General features: G+C 33.1%; 2 protein-coding genes across 10 annotated transcripts; one reads left to right on the top strand and one right to left on the bottom strand.

Moving 5' to 3' along the window:
- Positions 1 to 2,721: 2,721 nt before the first annotated feature.
- LOC105768569 (uncharacterized) lies at positions 2,722 to 8,113 on the bottom strand. 3 transcript variants are annotated; one of them, XM_012588555.2, is made up of 11 exons: positions 7,886 to 8,113; positions 7,535 to 7,621; positions 6,845 to 6,969; positions 5,968 to 6,577; positions 5,832 to 5,901; positions 4,352 to 5,676; positions 4,020 to 4,099; positions 3,820 to 3,915; positions 3,667 to 3,740; positions 3,178 to 3,310; positions 2,722 to 3,000 (listed from the first exon to the last, which is right to left on the bottom strand). In XM_012588555.2, the coding sequence occupies exons 1-11, from the start codon at positions 7,968 to 7,970 to the stop codon at positions 2,917 to 2,919; spliced, it is 2,769 nt and encodes a 922-aa protein (XP_012444009.1). In that variant the 5' UTR covers positions 7,971 to 8,113; the 3' UTR covers positions 2,722 to 2,916. The 3 variants fall into 3 exon arrangements, with proteins under 3 accessions (XP_012444009.1, XP_012444007.1, XP_012444008.1); XM_012588553.2 differs by having other exon boundaries at positions 5,832 to 6,577; XM_012588554.2 differs by having other exon boundaries at positions 5,832 to 6,577; positions 7,535 to 7,618.
- Positions 8,114 to 9,694: 1,581 nt separating this feature from the next.
- LOC105768563 (pentatricopeptide repeat-containing protein At2g41720) lies at positions 9,695 to 18,818 on the top strand. Of its 7 annotated transcripts, none has more exons than XM_012588545.2 (12): positions 9,697 to 9,821; positions 10,626 to 10,674; positions 10,765 to 10,797; positions 10,901 to 11,508; positions 11,800 to 11,972; positions 14,592 to 14,697; positions 15,485 to 16,594; positions 16,694 to 16,799; positions 17,183 to 17,387; positions 17,801 to 17,933; positions 18,105 to 18,209; positions 18,474 to 18,818. In XM_012588545.2, exons 4-12 carry the CDS (start codon positions 11,134 to 11,136, stop codon positions 18,618 to 18,620), a joined length of 2,460 nt encoding a protein of 819 aa, XP_012443999.2. In that variant the 5' UTR covers positions 9,697 to 9,821; positions 10,626 to 10,674; positions 10,765 to 10,797; positions 10,901 to 11,133; the 3' UTR covers positions 18,621 to 18,818. The 7 variants fall into 7 exon arrangements, 6 of the variants coding, with proteins under 6 accessions (XP_012443999.2, XP_052486617.1, XP_052486619.1 ...); XM_052630658.1 differs by lacking the exon at positions 9,697 to 9,821 and adding an exon at positions 9,847 to 9,928; XR_008195867.1 differs by lacking the exon at positions 18,474 to 18,818 and having other exon boundaries at positions 9,695 to 9,821; positions 17,773 to 17,933; positions 18,105 to 18,159.
- The last annotated feature ends 731 nt before the right edge of the window (positions 18,819 to 19,549 follow it).

The raw sequence follows: 19,549 nt of genomic DNA, 5'->3' as shown, positions 1-19,549 counted from the left end.
GAAAATGTTGAGGCTAAATTTATTTCTTTTTTTTTTTAGAATTAAGGCTAAATTGACAAAATATGTAAGCATTGAGGGCTAAATTTGTTATTATATCGATCAAAATTATATACAATTGATGTAAAATATTAACGCTATAATTAATTGTCCTTAGTTACACACTTTTAAAATTGACAGGAATTACATAGCTCAGTTTTTTTGTGAGGGACTAATTCACTCAATATCGAAATTTTTGAACATACATGTGTCTGACTTGAACACGTTCCGATATAGGGGTGAGCAAAACTCGATTCGACTAGAAAAATAAAAAAAAATCGAATTTCGAGTTAAACGAATCGAGTTATTCGAATCAACTCGATTTTTTTTCAAATTTCGAGTTCGAATCGAGTTGAGTTTTTGAATTCGAATAATTCGAATAATTCGAATAATTCGAATATCAAACTATACTATTTTACATTTTTGCCCCAAACTCCTAAACCTTTTTACTTTTCCCTCAAAACTTTTACTCCTTTCCACTTTCCCCCCAAAACTTTTACTCCCCTCCCCTCCCAAACCCCCAATCTACCCAAAATCCATTTTCCACCAAAATTTTACTCTCCCATTTACTTTTTCTCAAAATTTTACTCCCCAAAACCCTCAAAACCTTTTATTTTCCCCCAAAATTTTTACTCCCTACCACTTTTCCCTTGAAACTTTTATTCCCTTCCCATCCCACCTCTCATCTACCCCAAACCCTCCCCCCTCCAATTTTTTTTAATATTTTTCCTCCAAAATTTTACTCCCCCTATTTGCTTTCTCTCAAACTTTTATTCCCCAAAACTTTTTATTTTCCCCCTAAACTTTTACTTCTCACCATTTACTCTCAAATAAAAAATCAAAATTATCCAAAAAAATCACTAAACATAAATAGTAATAGTTTTATTTATATCTACTATTTATATTATTAAATTAAATTTCACATTTTATATTATTTATATTATTGATTTGTTTAGTCATATTGAATATTTATATTAAAATTGAACTATTAATTACGTCATAAAATATTCGTGTTAAAATTTTATATTGGTATCAATTTCACATTTTATTTTTGAAATAACTTTTATTAAAAAATCATACTTTTACATTTAATATATTTTTAATTCCAAAAATATAGTGACAAGAATCTTAAGATAATTGAAACAACTAAGCAAGCAAAGAAGCTAAACAAGTATATAAAAATTAATAAATAACTTATGAGGTGATGAAAGTTAATAAAAATTTTTGATTAAGGTGGACAAATTTTATTACGATGGGTGACAGTGGATACAAGGACCCAAAATTATTTTTTAAAATTTAACTCGAACAAATATATTCGATTCGATTCGATTCGATTCGAATTCCATCTCACTCGACTCGATTCGAGAAAATTTCAAATAAATTTGGGATGATAAAATGAGATTAGAAAACTCGATTAACTCGAAAATTTTTTATTCGATTCGATTCGATTTGATCGAATGCTCACCCTATTCCGATATATAACACTTACCACCATTTGCTCTTCTACGTTGCTTTAAAGTACCTATGTTCGATGCATATTCAAACATAAATTTGGGGACAACTCTCCAAATATGTAAGAAAAATAAGGTTAAAGTATGTCTAGAGTTTCTGTATTTTTAAAAATTAGGAATTTAATCCTTATATTTATATTTATGGGAATTTAGTTTCTTAATTTTTTAAATTGTAAAATTCAAGTTAAATTGTTAATTCTGTTTTTTTAACCTGAATTTAATAAAAAAATTAACAGTATTAATGATCAGATTTAAATTTTAAAATTTAAAAATAAAATAACTAAATTCTTAATTTTAAAAAGTACAGAGACTATAAATATATTTTAATCAAGAAATAAACATATTCGTATTAAACACATACATATATCTGACATTAACCCGAGGCCGAATAACAAAGTGTAGTGCCATATTACTTTTGATGCTGGCCGTTGGTTTTGAAAATGTTATCCTCTTCCATAGGGAGCAATTATGGGACCATTGTTGTAATTGCATTAAAGGGTCTATATGCAGAATTTTTCTTGAAGAAACAAATAAAAATGACTAGAAAACAAACCAACATGGAATGGAAGACAGCTTACATAAACAGGTTCTTCAATGGACATTCTTATCTAGACTGGCACTAGCCCATTGTTTATCTTCTCTTAGGAACAAAAAAAAAATAAAAAAATGGCAATGAATATGCAATTCTACATTTTCTCTATGACAACATTATTTTCAAAATATAATCTAACAAATATATTATCATAATTATAATGCAATTTTATTTTATATATTACCCACTAAAGATTAAGTTAATAGATTAACTACTTCATCGCGAAAAGTAAAAACTTAAAATGATCCAACTTAAGTAAATTTACAATTGTACACATAATAAACTACTAATAATTAGGTCTGTCATTATTTGAGTCAAGACTACAAAACTAAAATGATAAAATCACAATCTAAAGACTAAATCCACAATTTTTATAAAGCACAAGGACTAACAGCAAAATTTAACCCATTTTAAACAAATACCATAGTTTCAAGTTGGGGAATCATAAGAAAAAACACAGTTCACCCTAATGATATATATTGACATCAATGTATTTCAATATGAAATTTCAGGTTTACCAATGTTTTTAAATACTGCTCATATATATTAATATATAATATTAAAATTTTATACCATTTAGTATAAACTAATGACCAAATAAAAGTAGAGAACCTTTGAGAACATAACAATGACTACACCGGGCGAAATTACCTGATTCATTCCTAAGCTGCCTCTAGAAAGATGTACATTTGAGAGAAAAGTGAAACGTGAAATTATATATTGATCCAACTCAAAATTTGTTATGACAAATAAATGATAATAATCAATCTCAAAAACTTATTTTGTTGGTCTAATCCAAGTTGTCTCCGACGTGTTAATGTTGCCATAATAGGGTTGTTTCGAAGCTTCGTCCCAATAAGCCTGCATCAAAAAGAACAGCCACAACGGATGAAATCCCGATCCAGAAATTCGATTGCTAACCAAGTTGAGAAAATAAATAAACTTAAAGCCTATAGCATAACTTCAAAGCCCTCGAAGGCATTTTACACTGGTTCGGCAAAATATGCAACCAAAACTGCAATCAGAATATTCATTTACCTGCCATCCCGAAGGGAGGCCCCTTGAGAGTTCATCTAAATCAGGTTGTTGGTTTCCATCAGGATGTGCCACCGAGGGAGTTTCCGTAGATTCTTTAGCCTTCTGCGCTCTTCTCCGCTTTACTTTTTCACGCCTATGTTTATCATCGAGAAAAAAACATATCACCAAAAAGTAAAGGGCCAAAACAGATGAAAAATCACATAAGAGCTTATTTGTACATTTGAGGAAGATCAATAAAAAACATAATAGGATAAGAGAGGCAGGACAGGAAACTTATTTAACTACAAAATAGGGTAAACTACATTAGCAGTCACCAAACTATTTTTTTCCTTTTTTGGTCACCCAACTATTTTGGATGTTTGGGTGTTTCCATTTTTAAGTTAGTGACCATTTTGTAACTTTTTATAATTGAGCGACTAAAAAGAAAAGAAAAAAACTTAGTGGGGTGACCTCTACTATAGTTTACCCTATAAAATACAATATACATACCAATCACCACCCAAAGGCTGAAAATTTGCATTATCTTTAGCCTCTCCGCTGGCAAGTTGCTGAGCATGCCATTCCTGAAATCAAAGAAATGTAAGGAGCAAGAACCAGTGAATATGAATAAACAATTTATTTAATGAAGGTTCACTTATAGACCTCTATTTCTCGTTGTCGCTTTTTTTCTAATTTCTCGTAAGCATTTTCAGGCTCATCTTCTGCATTCTCTTGCAATTCCTCTTTGGCAGCTTTCCACTGATAAAAGAGAAGCGTTTTAACTATACTGGTTTCAGAAACAAACAAAATATAAACATAAAAAAGGAGCAATGAAATCTCCAGAGTAACAGGATTTGTTATACCTTGTCCACCAAAGAGGAGACCTTCTTATTCGACCTTAAGGAGGATGTGACAGCAACTGTCCGCTTTTTAGTTCGTGCAGCTGAAACAACAAAGGATACCGTATCAATCAATTCCAGTAAACAAATGAGACAACTATCAGCAATTTCAAGTAACAAATGGAGTTATTAGTCAGGTGCAATTTATAGAGATGCATAACACAGATAAAACCAATATCCATTTGGTTCATTTGAAGATTTGAATGTTAAGACAAGCTCGAAACATTTCTGAATGTCTCTGCTTCTTATACCATCATAATATAAAATTACATAACACTTATGACCCAAAATTATACCTTTAGATTGAACCTTTGGAGCTGATGATGAAGTTGCAGCTGCTGCAGATGCGGCTGCAGCGGCGGCGGCAGCACTTTCTCTAACAGAAACAGTTGCAGGAGCTTCAATAGTGGCCGAAGTAGATGAGCTCCCAACTGATGCTACCTCGGTCTTCTCATTAACAATAGGACCATTGGCTCGCACATCAGTTCCTGTTAATGCAATATCACCACCAGATTCGACTTGATTTGAAGCAAGAGTATTGGAACTAATTGTACCCACTTCACTAGGCAAATGAAAAGATTCTGTACTCCCAGCTATAGGCACGGATGATGCTCTTCTACCTTGAAGGTCATAAAATATTATAGGTTCAACAGAGTTAACAGATACTGATGCACCATCAGAGTATGTGTTAGGAACTGCTTGATAGTAAAGTGCGGCTTGGGGTACAGCAATTTGAGATCCATCAGCATGTCCATAGAAACCACCAACAGGAATTTCATTAACTGCATGTCCATAATACTGATAACTGGCATCAGAATAAGTTAGGCCGTATTGTTCCGCGTAAGTAAGAGGTGTAGTCTCTATATGAGATGGGGCAAGAGGATAGGAATGTTCAGGAGGCTCATTAGGTGGTGGGGGAGGAACTTGTTCATTATCAGGAGGAGGTGGTGGAATTTGTTCAGTATCAGGAGGTGGTGGAGGAATCCACTCCTCACTCGGAAGTGGAGGAACAGCTGAGTAATCAGAAGAAGGGTTTTGTTGCATGAGTGGCATTGCGCTTGGTGGTATTACATCTTCAACTTCCATGTCCACATCCATATCATCATCTTCTCTGGCATGGACTCCAGTCTTAGAATTTTCTCCAGAAAGCGTATCTCCATCTACCAGTTCACCTTCTTCGACTTCACGTTCACAATGTTCAGTAGGAACACTTACCATATGGGCAGCATTGCTGGAGAGAACTTGATTATTAACATCACCAATGACTACTGTTGATGTATCAGCATTCGTAAAGACATGAGAAATGTCAGGTGCGGAAGCAGTTGCATCGATAACATCTACATCAGCTTCAACTTCATTGTATGAACCTTCCTTTATCTTGAGCTTTTCTCCAAAAGAGTCGGGAGTTTCTTCAGCCTCTTCCATAATTGCTGATTTTGCAAGCTGGTAAATTTTATCATTAATAATACCTTCAAGCCGTTTTAGCTGCCTTTCACAATGTGTCCAAAATGGTGATAAAGATGATCCATACGAAACCAACGCTTTGATATCCGAAAGTCTAATCTCAACTTCTAAACTGCATTTAGACTTCCAGCCCTGAGCTTGCAGATCGTCTTCAGAGCTGAAAATATTTCATATTAGAATCACAAATAACAATGAAAACTGAAGAATTCTAGTCTTCTACTTTAAACAAAAGAAATGGTAAAAATATATTGACTAAAAGTAATAGCAAATAACCTAATAATAGAGAAATGAAAGCAATTAGATATTCCTTACACTTTTAGTGACTCCAGCCTCTCTAGCAAACACTCCCCTTGTCTCAAAAGATGAGTAGAGCAATCGATCCCTGTTTTATTATCATCATTAGCAAGCACATCATGGGTATAGTTCCCAGAGCAATCTAAACTCTCACCAGCCAAACAGGTATCAACAGCATCTAAGCTATTTTGAAAATCACTTCTATTGACATCAGAGATTTTATCCCTCAAAGCTTCACTTTTGCCTCCTCTTTCCAGCTCATCTAACTTTGGCTCATTATCATGCACCTTGCTCTGACAAATCATATTGTCAACAACTGGTTGGGTACTTGGTGTTGGATTCAAATCATGTGCATCCACTTGAGCAGCCTCCATATCTTCAACAGTAGGCACTTTCTCGTCAGAAGTTGATTGGTTTATCTGATTCAAAACAGCAGGCACCTCCCATGAAGTTTCACCAGTTTCAGTGTTCCAGTAGTAATACTGATGACTCTCTTCATGCATTACAATCCTCCAGCCTGAACCCGCATCTTGAGTTACCTGTACTTCAGAAGTTCCAGCAACAGCATTTTGTTCTGTAGAGTCATTCTTGACTGATTCATTTGTAACATTATTATCTCCTTTCTCATCAATGTCTACCAAGTTATGGACAGCATTCGGAGTAGAATCTTTCTCTATGTTCTGCTGATTAACCTTTAGAGTATCAAGACCTTCACCTGCATCAGCTTCTGTATCTTTGCAAGTCTCACTTAGGGGCCCCTTAGCCTAATAAAAATAAACGATGAGAATGTGAATGAAACCATATGCAAGTCTAACTTAGCAAGTTACTAATTTAACCCACAATGCTCCCCCATTATTTCAGTTAAAAGAGTGAAACTGGCAGTTACAAATCATAGATCCATAAAAATAGAAAGAAAACAACTTGGACTGCAGCCAACACAACCAAGCTAACCTCATATCCAGTCCAAGGGTTCCCACCTAGGTCCTACAAAGCATAATTTCACAAACAACAGTAAGGAAACCCAAAATTACCTTGTCATCGTGATCAGATACAGAACCATCCAAAATGACACGGTCTAGTCTTTTATCTGACTCCTCATCCACCTCATCATCACTATACTGGCCAAGTAGCAGCAAAGGATTTGGTGGTTGTTGACCTGAAGACACACCATAAATATGTTAAATCTTTAAACAACAATTTGTACTTAATGGTTCTTGCTATATCTAAAACTTTAAACATAAGCTGAGAAAACATTCATTTAGGATAGGTCAGAGAGGTGACAGCTTCCATAAACAAGAAACAAAAAAAGAAAAGAAAGGTTGAACAAAATCCATATAAATTTGATAGACGCATGAGCAATTCATGACAGCCACCTGTTATAAATCAAAGAAAGAAGTCAGTGGAGGCATGATGGAAATAAAGCCAAGAGACATACGAACCGAGATATAAATTTCCAAGAAGAAATCTGCAAATCGCGTGGATGCAGCGAAATAGTGCATAACAGATTGGGACTCGCTCAAAAAAATATCACACTGATCGGGTCCAATCAGTTCGGTATGAATGTTCCCAAGACCACAGCTGACACCCTACAATCTGAAAACAAATTCTGGGGCAAACAACATATATGTCTGGCATAGATTCCAATTTTCCACCAAAATAATGTAGACCACTCATGCTTTCTCTCTACATAGTCCTTTTTGAAGAAAACTGACGGAACCCACCTGGAGAAGATAATGAATTGGGCAACCCAGCATGATGTTTCAGTTCCCCATCGATTTCTTCATGTACTGAGGAGCCACCCAAATCTTCTAAAAGTTTCAATAAATGAAACCAAAAGTTAAAAAAAACAAAAAACAAATAACCAATCTATTTCCTTATTCACTTTTCAATAACTCTAAAACAACTACTTCAACTAATATCAAAAGCAAAATCTTTTTCAACAACCAAAAAAGCATTCCCTTTTTTTTTGCTTTTTCTAGCACTACAGGATACTAAAGTGAATCAAATTCAATAGTTTCTAGGGTTTTTCATATTAAAAAAAAAAAAGCGGATAAATTGAGACAAAAGATTACCAGAGGGTTCCGCGAAGAGATCGAGTTTAACACGGCGGCCGGCGTTGCTCATAGCAGCTAGACGACGCTCCTTTCTCTTCCCCATCTATTTTGATTTAGACTTCTGGCTCAAAGACAATCTTTTTTCAATATTATAAATTTATTAGGGTTTCTTCTATGATTTGGACAATTTTAATTTGGGGATTTTATTTATTTATTTAAAGCTTTTTGAGATTTTGAATTCGAAAAGGAATTATGACTTCGAGAGGCGGCGTCGCGGGGTTTTGTTTTCCTCATATGCCCCCACTTTCCCTAAATCGATATACGTCACCGTTTTAGTCTCCGTACATTAAAGGTTAAAATTTGCCGCACCTTCTTGTAGTTTTATCTTCACAAATTTACTCCTTTCATTTTCAAATTTTGAAATTTAAATCTAATGGTTAATATATTAATTTTTTAAAATTTTATTTATGATATTTTAAAATAAAAAATATTTATTTGATGATAATGTAATTAAAATAACATTTATTACTTATTAAAAATATATTTTTGTTAAATCTATTATTGAGTTGGTAATTTGTTTGAGGATGACACCTATTCAATAAAAGATTTAAATATAGCAAGTAATAGATAAGAATTAATTTAAAATTGATAAATTCAAAGTAGTACATCGAAACACATCGGTATGTACTTGTACTATAATAAAACAATATATCCACTTATACGATATTACCTACTTTGTAATTACATGAAACCTAATGATCGAATAAAAGGTGACACCAATTCAATAAAATATTTAGATATAATAAGTAATAATATTTTGGTTGAAATGATAAAACATATATAATACCATTTATTTTGTGAAACAATGATCTTTTCATCGTTATCCAACTAATTGATGCGTAATTGATATGTGACAATAATTGAGTCTTAACATTTAGTATGATTTGTTTGTTTTTTCTAGATGTTTTATTAGTTTTATTTTAAAAATATATATTTTAATATTATATTTATCTATACTATATTTAAAGGGCTTACTGAGTTAGTGTCACATTTCAAACAAGTCTTAAATTAGTTGAGCATTTATCGAAAACCTTCCTTCTATAAAATAATAAACTTTACCATGGAGATAATTTTGTCATTTAAAATCATTTGCAAGGGCGAAGCCAGAATGATTTTTTAGGGGGCCAAATGGAATTTTATTTTTTTATAGTTTATATCTTTATAATTTTTAAAGGATTAAATCAAATTTTTATAATTTTATGAGAGCCAAAGTGTAATTTTATCTTTACTAATTTAAAATTTAATTCTTTTTTGAAAAACCAAAATAATAATTATTCATTTTAAGAGGTGGGCCCTACCGGCCCCTATGTCTGCCAATGATCATATGAAATCTAGAAAAAATGTAATTGATGAGAGTAAAATCTAAAACACCATAATTTTCAACAGTTTTACCCTTTTTAAGTAAAGCTCTATTTGATCCTTACACCATTTTTAAATTTTTTCATCCACTCTGGGTGTAACATAATCTAATACTATATTAAATTATTAATTAAATTGATGTTACGAGTTAATCAAATATTAATTTTATTAAAATATTACTAAAATATCATTTTATATATAAAGTAACAATATTTAATCTGACGATGTTTTTGTCTTTTCATCTTTTTATTAAAATAACATTATGATAGAATTTGAACTCACGACTTATACAAATAAAATTTCGTAATTATCGATTTTTCATTTATTTATTCATATTTTATCATTTTCCATTTTTTAGAAAATTATTTTGTTAAATTCTTATTATTTTATTATTTTTCAATTTTATGTCTGCATATATAAATGATTGGACTCTACAGTTCTCTCCACAACCGTTATCACCATCTTTTTCATTCCCCAATTAACTCACACCCAGTTTCATAGATTTTCTATGCTACCCCAACATTACTCTCTCCAGGTATTACCATAATTTTCCCTTCAATTCTGTTTTCTTTTCTCTGTTTCTCGAGGAAATTACCTAACTTTTTTCTCTTTTTTTTTTTGAAAATCTACGTGAGCTTAAAAGTGAGTTTCTTCTATCTAGATTTCCAATCTTTGATAGATCTATTATAGTTATGTTTTTTTCTATTTTTCAATCATTTGTTGTTAATTTTGTGTTGAATTGGTTAGATTGGATCTGCTTGGGGGGTTGAATTGGCGTTTCTAATGTGTTTGATTTGATGGATATATGATTTTGAACTGTTTCTTTTATTAGAAAATTCTGTTTACACATCCTTTTAACAATAACAATGTCTGGTGTAATCATAGATTCTTGATATTAATTGGTGTAACAAAACCTGGTGATTTGTGGTCAACCACTGTAATTTTTGTGGAATTGATAAAATGGACAATTCTTTTTTTGTTTTATTGGATCATTTTTTTTCTTTGTTCATTTTTTGGTTTTTTCTGTTTGGCATTTCATCATTCATCTGTTATGCATTGCCTTATTGTTTTCAATCATTATCCAATGCATGAAAAATGAACACAAAGGAATTATTATCATATATATACACATATATGCATATACATATATATGTATATGTATATGTATATGTATATGTATATGTATATGCATGTATGCATGTACAAAAGTCAGGGAGAACATCATGGAATGCATTTAAGACTGTTAGGACAAAAAAGAATTGGGATCTTGGTTTCATTTATTAAACAGATATTGATTTGATTTTGAGGATTAATTTTCCTTCGTTTTTTGAGAATTCAGATTCTTACATTTTGAGCTTCAGTCAGCAGAATCAGGAAATGGTTAAAAGGTTTGTCGTGTATATTCGTCCCGAGACAGATTATTGAAAAGAATGTTGTGAATGGGAATTTTTTTCTAACCCTGGTTTTGTGTTTTGTAGGTATGGAGTGTTTTTAATTCCACATCTCCTTCTGTAAGTGACAGTATATTCCTCTTCTTCATCTACTTATTATTGATTATTTTCTTTTAATTTTATTAACATTTTAGTGCCTTTAATATATTTGATATTTTTGCAGGTTTAGGCTTTGGGGATTCCGAATTATCTTCAACGGCAACCTTAAATCTTCAGCTATGCTAAATAAATCTGCACCCTGTTTTTTATATTTCTTTTCCTTTCTTTGAAGTTGTTTTGCTTTATTGATTTTTGTATTAAAAATTCCACTGGTTTATTGCTAATACTAAAATTTTCCGGGGTTTATTGTCATCCACTCCTGCGGTGGTCTTCGAAACATTCCAACCGTCAAATTAGATGACCACTCTATCCCATCCGCTCCCTATCAAATTCCCTATCAACTCGCCAACTTCCACTCACTCCACTACCTTCAAATCCCTTATCCTTTGCAAGAAACACAATAACGACACCGCGTTTGAGGAACATAAATCCGGGTTCATTGACTACGACAAGGGCCAGCATGAGGTTTCCACTCGGGTGAGTGGACTCAGGAAGGCCCATATCCCTAAACGATACCGTTTGCGTGTAGAAGGCGACCGCTTCCAGAAGGACTGGACCATATCTGAGGTGGTCGACCGAGTGCTGGAGGTCAATCATTGGGAAAATGTCGACCCGGTATTGAACCAGTGGGTTGGCCGTTTTGCTAGGAAAAATTTTCCCTTCCTCATTAAGGTATGCCGCGTTCTTATGCTTCTATAAAGCTATAAAATACATAGCTGTTAGTCTTTGCATTTTTTTTCTTAAAAAAATTCCAAGCATAAGTGCACATGTTGAATAAGTAAATGTTAAAATTTTCAAATAATGAAAAATGCTTCCCCGCCTCACATTCTTCATTTACTCGTTTTTAATAAGAAAAAAAGAAAAAAGCAGATACAAAAGTAAGAACCAAACAAAGCCTAAGAATAATTAGTGATTAGCGGTTGAAATTGTATCGGTTGAGTGATTTTGATGCTGGATTTGCAGGAACTGACACAAAGGGGTGCAATTGAACATAGTATAAAAGTATTTGAGTGGATGAAAAAGCAGAAGAACTACTGTGCACGAACTGATATCTACAATATGATGATAAGATTACATGCTAGACATAAACGGACAGATCAGGCTAGGGGGTTGTTCTTTGAAATGCAAAAGTGGAGGTAATGCCTTCTGTTTGTTTGATGTTATATAGAATTTAGTGTGTCATTTCCAACTTACATAAACTACCCCGTATGCAAAACTTTACTCGTGTGGATCTCATGATGTTTATAAAATGGTTAGAAGTCAAGAATAAATTTACTGTTTGTAGACAAGTACATGTCTGTCGAACAAAAGTGTAGCTTTTTGGAGTCTTCTTATGCTGGGCAAGAAGTAGCCTTTTGTAGTTTTTCTATCAAGATCTTTGAAGTCATTATCCTAGTTTAATTATTTCTAATAGAGCTACAGCTACAGACTGCATCAATACAATTGCTCAATTGGCATGAGATCTCAATTAATTATAAACTTTTATAGAATATTCTGAACTCATACATTTTGGTGGGGAGCCTTCATACTAATGACCAAGGAACTGTAATTGGTAGAACCTGGAAAAGTTCTGAACCCCATGTTAATTATATCCTAAATAATGACTATTTGGCTGTAGAACTATGATACGGCCATGATTGATTATCCTTAAGTAACTTTAGGGCACTGTGGATTGCTAGAATATTTCATCATGTTGTTTAAAGCTTTTCAAGTATATGTCTGTCTGAATCAGAAATTGATCAGTAAAGTTGTAAATTGTAATAATATCCCCAAATATCGGAAATTGAAATCCCTAAAAATCAGTTTATGGAGTTTAAAAAGGTGTATAAAGAGTTTAATGTTCTACTGTCGTTTAGCCCAAATGTTAAAGATCAGCAGACTTAACAGGAACAAATGACAATTATGAGTTTCCTCATTGACCTTCCTTCGAAGTTTGAGACTGCCAAATCACATATTCTTTCTGGATCTAAAATTTCATCTCTTCAAGATACTTTTACGAGAATGTTGTGTATTGAAAGACACTCATTCAGCTCAGACTAATAATAGTGCTCTTCTTAGAAAACAGAAAACTATCCTTGTTCTATAACAACAAGGCTGCCATCAACATAGCTCAAAATCCAGTTAAACATGATGGAACAAAATACATTAAGATTGATCATCACTTTATCAAACAGAAATTGACTCTAGGTGCTTTTAGTTCATGTGACATTTGACAAGCAATTAGTTGACGTACTTCTTAATCATGAGAAATATTTTCTTTACCTAAGTACAAAAAAAAACCTAGTAATTCATTAGCTCCTTAACAAAGTTACAGTGGTAATTAGGGAAATTATCTCACTATCAATAGAATTTCGAATATGCAAAAACAATTGAGCATCTTCTCTCAGCCACACTTGTCTAGTATCATCAGTAGGAGGTTCGTTATTCAAGTGATCATCTTTATCAATGCTTTGTAAGTAAATTCTAACCATCTTGCTCCAATCTAGATAATTGGTCTCATTTAATTTGTGCTCTGTAATTTTCAACATTATCAAAATCATCTCGCTTTAAGGACTTTAGGTTTTATTGCCATCCTTTAAATCCAAGTAATAATGGATAAAACAAGAAAAGAAAATTTAAAGAACCAAATTTCAAGCAAAATATCCCAAAATAACCCAAGGAAAGCCACCAACTTCAAACCGAAGAGGGGAATCATCTGAATTTCCTAAAACTTATTAGCCACAAAATGCCCAAACAATCACACAAATCCAAACCGATACAAATTCCCTAAAACCCAGCTCTGATCAGGCACACCCAAAGGCTGGGTTATGGTCAAACAGACTAGTCAGTACCGGAGGAAGAATTCGGTGAAAAGAAGGCCTCCCAGGCTTCCCCATGCACCGCCATGTGACGAAGGTTTGCTCAGCTTTGGATGGTGCGTGAGCTTCACACACTTGCTTTCCAGTTGTCAGGAGTTGCAAATCTGCTGAAGAAATGATGGCACTCCTTTTGCTGGCAGTGCACACTATAAAATCACTTTAAAAGTGACTCATTAAAATACCCCAAAAAACAATGAAACACAAACCCAAAAAAAAAAAAAAAGAGCTGAAAGGCACTGATTCCATGTAACTAAAGTAGGAATCGAGAAGAGTGTAAGAAGAAAATTATGAGAAGAGCATCTCATTTATACAAGTTACTATAGTCAACTTAAGGAAATTGTTATGATCCTATTAGTATCTTTAGATTTATTGTACATAATTCTAGGGATTAATTAGCATTAAATTAGGTATCTTTCCTTCTTTGTATATCTAGGTACTAGTATAAATATGTTATGTAGCATAATGTATAGGCAGAAGAAATTATTTTAGAGCCAAAACAGTGACTGCAAGGCTGTTTTCTTTTTCTTTTTTCTTTCTTTCTCTTTTTCTCTCTCACTCGATTTCACAGAAATGAATCAAAGTAAATAAAACCCATACACAGTAACATCAGATTTAGCCTAAATAATATCTTATTTACAACAAAGATTATAATGTAATTTACATGAAATGACATAAATAGTGTAATACAAGCAGGTGACAGATTGATATGCATGGCTGACACTAAAATGATATGTGCATGTATTGTTAGCTTTGGAGTTTTATAACTTTCCAAGCAATAGGCTTCTTGTATCCTCAAATGTTATAAATATTAACTTTTGAAGTATTTGACGGTTTCTCATTCAAAAATCTTATTTAACTTTGTGGTGACATAATAATTCCATAATGTCTCTGCTGTAGGTGCAAGCCTGATGTTGACACATACAATGCTCTTATCCATGCACATGGTCAAGTTGGTCAATGGCGTTGGGCTATGAATATCATGGAAGACATGCTCAGTGCAGCTGTGTGTATTTGTATTTTTGTTCCCTAATGACTCTTTGTGGGTATAACTTGAGTGAGCTTCTTTTTGTTATTTTCACATTGAAATCATACTGCATATAAAATAAATGTTCACAATACTACATGGTGCGTTCATTTTCTTGCAATAGTCACTGTTATTATTGTTAAGGTCAAACAACACCCACAAAGTGCTTCTATTATTATCTAGTTGTCACTATAATTATTGTTATGGTTGATACAAATTTGGTGTCTGCAGGCTGTACTATTCATATAATCTTCCCCTGGTTGATTGAGCAGATTGCTTTGCATGATTTTTATTGGTCACATGCTTCAAGTCCCACTTTTAAGTTTGTAAATTCATTCAGAGTTGCACATAGTGAGATAAATTATATGATTTAGAATTATGGAAGTTTATATGGGATTTAATAGTTTTGTCAGGGGTTTCCCCTTCAAACTAGACTAAGCAATCAAAATTGATGTGCCATAAAGGGTGCTTCTTTCTTTTCCAGTTCTCTGATAAATATTTGGAGGAAAATAGATAGAGGAAGAAACCAAATAAAACTTTCATGCATGCAGTGTACATGATAACATAACAGTGAAGTTAGCACATATTTTTTTTTTATATAGATAGATAGCATCAATGCTTTGATGTTTTCTTGTTTTATAAAAAATAAATCAACCTAGCTTTTTCTATTAAGCAACTGTTCTTTCCCTAATTTCTTTTTCCATCTCTTCAGAAATTTTATGTCTTTTCAACAAGAGATGTTTGTAACCTTAATGTATATGGGCAGATCCCTCCAAGTCGATCAACTTATAACAACTTGATAAACGCTTGTGGATCTAGTGGAAACTGGAGAGAAGCTCTGAAGGTTTGCAAGAAAATGACGGAAAATGGAGTTGGACCAGATCTGGTGACACATAACATTGTATTGTCAGCATATAAAAGTGGGGCCCAGTATTCAAAAGCTTTATCTTATTTTGAATTGATGAAAGGGACACATATTCGTCCTGATACAACTACACTCAATATTGTGATAAATTGCCTAGTGAAGCTCGGACAATATGGAAAAGCTATGGATATATTTAATTCCATGAGAGATGAGAGAGCAGATTCCCGACCTGACATCGTTACATTCACTAGCATCATTCACCTATATTCTGTTTGCGGACAGATAGAAAACTGTAAGGCTGTGTTCAATGCAATGCTTGCAGAAGGTATACAACCCAATATTGTTTCATATAACACACTAATGGCTGCGTATGCTTCACATGGAATGAGTAAAGAGGCAGTTGCTGTTTTTGACCAGATAAAACAAAATGGATTTCGTCCAGATGTTGTTTCTTATACTTCTTTACTTAATGCTTATGGAAGATCGCAGCTACCTGAAAAAGCTAGAGAAATTTTTGATATGATGAAGAGAAAAAATGTTAAACCTAATCTTGTAAGTTATAATGCATTGATTGATGCCTATGGATCCAATGGTTTATTAGCTGAGGCTGTAGAAGTCTTGCGTCAAATGGAGCAAGAAGGGATTAAGCCAAACATCGTCTCAATTTGCACCCTTTTAGCTGCCTGTGGGCGCTGTCGGCAGAAAGTGAATATTGATGCTGTACTGTCAGCAGCTGAGCTGCGATGTATCAAGCTGAATACAGTTGCCTACAATTCAGCAATTGGAAGCTATATGAATGTTGGAGAGTTTGAGAAGGCGATAGCTTTGTACAAATCCATGAGGAAAAGGAAAGTCTTAGCAGATTCTGTTACTTATACAGTATTAATAAGTGGTTCCTATAAACTGTCCAGATATAGTGAGGCACTTGGGTTTCTTGATGACATGGTTGGTTTAAAAATTCCCTTAACGAAGGAGGTGTACTCATCTCTTATTTGTGTCTACAGTAAACAGGCAGGTGCTTCTGCACGGTGTGCTTCTTAATTGCTGATATACAACTTGAGGGAAATGTTTTCTTATTTATTTTATTCTTCCTTTTAACACCCATTTCAGGGCCAAGTTGCTGAAGCTGAATCAATGTTCAAAATGATGAAGGTTTCTGGTTGTTGTCCTGATGTTGTTGCATATACTGCAATGCTGCATGCTTATAATTCTGCAGGTAAGTTGCATGATACACTTCTGAAGTAACTAACCCACTGTGGAGACCAATTCTGGATACATGTACAAGCTATAGGAGGAAGTGATCTTTTTGTCGAAGAAATTTTATTATCATAGCTGATCTTTTCTTAAAATGTTTTTTTTATTCTATACCTGGAAGTTTATTGGTTAATTTCATGGTACGGTGTGAGCTTAGTTCTTTGTTATTTATTGGTTGAACTTGTCTAAAGAACATTTTCCACTTTGTCTTGGACATTTATTTAAAGCTGCATCAGAACTGGCTATTTCTCATGCTAATATGTTCAATTTGTTTGTAAGTATGTCTTCTTTAGCTGGAAAAACTACTTCTTTGGGAACTAAAAACTTGGTGCTTATTAACTACAGAAAATTGGGCAAAAGCTTCTGCAATCTTCCTAGAGATGGAAGAAAATGGTATCCAACCAGACTCTATAGCATGTTGTGCTCTACTGCGAGCTTTTAACAAGGGAGGACAACCGTCCAAAGTTCTTGTTTTGGCAAAGTATATGAGAGAGAAAGCAATTCCTTTAAATGATGCTGTTTTCTTTGAAATGGTATCAGCTTGTAGCATGTAAGTTTCATGTCTTTATTTTCTGAAAAGAAATAATGTTTCATTAGCTTTTTCCCCTTTTGTCAAAAATATTGCTTATTGTTTATTATTTTTTAGAGTGCTTGATACCTGATGCAGATCTTTCCATTTTACTCTTATAGCAGAGGAAAATTAACTTTTGAAAGAGTTCCAGAATTTGAGGATAATGAATCTAATTTAACCAATTCTATTGACACCCAGTTGTACCCTTTTTGCGTTTTTAAAGGAAGAACATGTATAGAAGAAATTAATTTTGTTGGGGCCACATCCTACATTACTTGCCTATACACTATTTCACGATATATCCTACATGACAAAATAGATCCTTTTTTCATTGAACATTCAGTATGCTTTATCTGCTTACTAGAAACTAACATTGGGGGATTCAAATGAAGTTTACAAGACTGGAAGACTACAATTGACCTGATCAAATTAATGGAGCCTTGGTTCCCTTTGGTTTCCATTGGGCTTTTGAATCAGCTTCTTAATCTGCTTGGGAAGAGTGGAAAGATTGAATCCATGATGAAGGTACTTGATTTCCTTAATGTTTATACATGCAACAGCAGTCCTTGCTGTTGCTCTGTCTTTGAAAAACTCCAAAGTTCTCATGTTCTATCTTACCACTAAAGTTAAAGGTTGGTTCGGTGTTTGATTATTCTTATTCTCCACTTCCTATTTTTTTCTTTGGAAAACGTGCAGCTGTTTTACAAGATAATAGCATCAGGTGTTGCAGTCAGTTTCAACACCTACTCAATCTTGTTGAAAAATCTGTTGGCAGCTGAAAATTGGCGGAAATATATCGAGGTTATACTCTGTATTATCTGTTAACCATTATAGCGTCTATCTTCAATCCACACACCATAGAGTTTCTTAGATAAATGATGTAAATGGTGTTGGATTCATCTGTTTTTCTAGTTTTAACATCTGGCATGATGGCTAAATGTTTGAAATCTGAATGGCCTTTGAATTAGGAGACGCAGGTCCTCAAAACATCTTACTTTTCTGCAATGGCATTATGGTACAAAATGCGTTATAAGACTCAAATCTCCTCGACAAATCTCTGTGCAGGTTCTTCAGTGGATGGAGGATTCCGGAATTCAACCTTCGAAAGGGATGTTTGTTGATATTGTCTCCTTTTCACAGAAAAGATGTGGGGTTGAATATGCAGATAAAATAAAAGAAAAAGTAGGTAAGCTGAAGTTATTTCTGCCATGATAAGCATTACTTTATTTTATTTAAGGAGAAAATATAGTTTTATTATTTCTTTCACCTTTTATAGTATGGTTTTAAACTTAAAAGAGACTATTACATGTTTCTTCATTAAACCAAGTAAAGGCTTACTAAAACAAAAACTAATAGATAAGACAAATTTGCTTTTTCAATCTAAAGGTTCAATTATTCTATGTTAATAAATTTGTTTCAAGCATACTCCTAGTTATAACTTTGTTTAGAAAATTATGTTTTAGGAATCGGTTCTAAAATTTATCGAAATAAAATATGTAAAAATAATTTAGTTTAGTTTTTATATAATTATTCGTTTAATTATTGTAATAAGATATGTAAAAATTATTTTCTAGCTATATATATATATGTTTGATTACTACTAAATTTATCTGCCACTTTGGGCGGTAGCTATTGGCAAATTAGCCTTCAATTCTTTGGGTTCACTAGACTTGTAGTGATTGCAACGATTGATTCATCTATTGATAAATCGAGTTGTAATACCACACCTTTGAGTGTAATGGTGCACTCATCTCACGGCAGATGGAATGTGTGAGTTTCATATCTCTTTCTCTAGCAAAGCATTGATAAATGGAAGCTTCAATTCACATCCACGAAACATATGAGACGCATGCAAGAATTTTACATCATTTAAGTATCACTCTATAATGCGTGGTGCTTTGACACTTAAATTGTGCATATGTATCTGAATTATATAGTCTTTGTCCTATTTATATTAATACAAGCACACTCAAAATATTATATATTTATTTCAAAAAACTAATAATGATATTAACAAAATAAAAATATACGAAGATTTTTTTATTTTTTAAATGGCATCTATGGATAATTTTGCCCGTAAATCGAGAGAACATATATTCTGTCTCGGAAGAAAACTCATTTTTCAAAAATGGGGTATATCC

Source organism: Gossypium raimondii, chromosome 5, assembly GCF_025698545.1.
Source record: "Gossypium raimondii isolate GPD5lz chromosome 5, ASM2569854v1, whole genome shotgun sequence".
In the NCBI taxonomy this organism is placed as follows: Eukaryota; Viridiplantae; Streptophyta; class Magnoliopsida; order Malvales; family Malvaceae; genus Gossypium; species Gossypium raimondii.
Note: the sequence above shows the minus strand (reverse complement) of the source record. Positions and strands in the feature narration are given on the sequence as shown.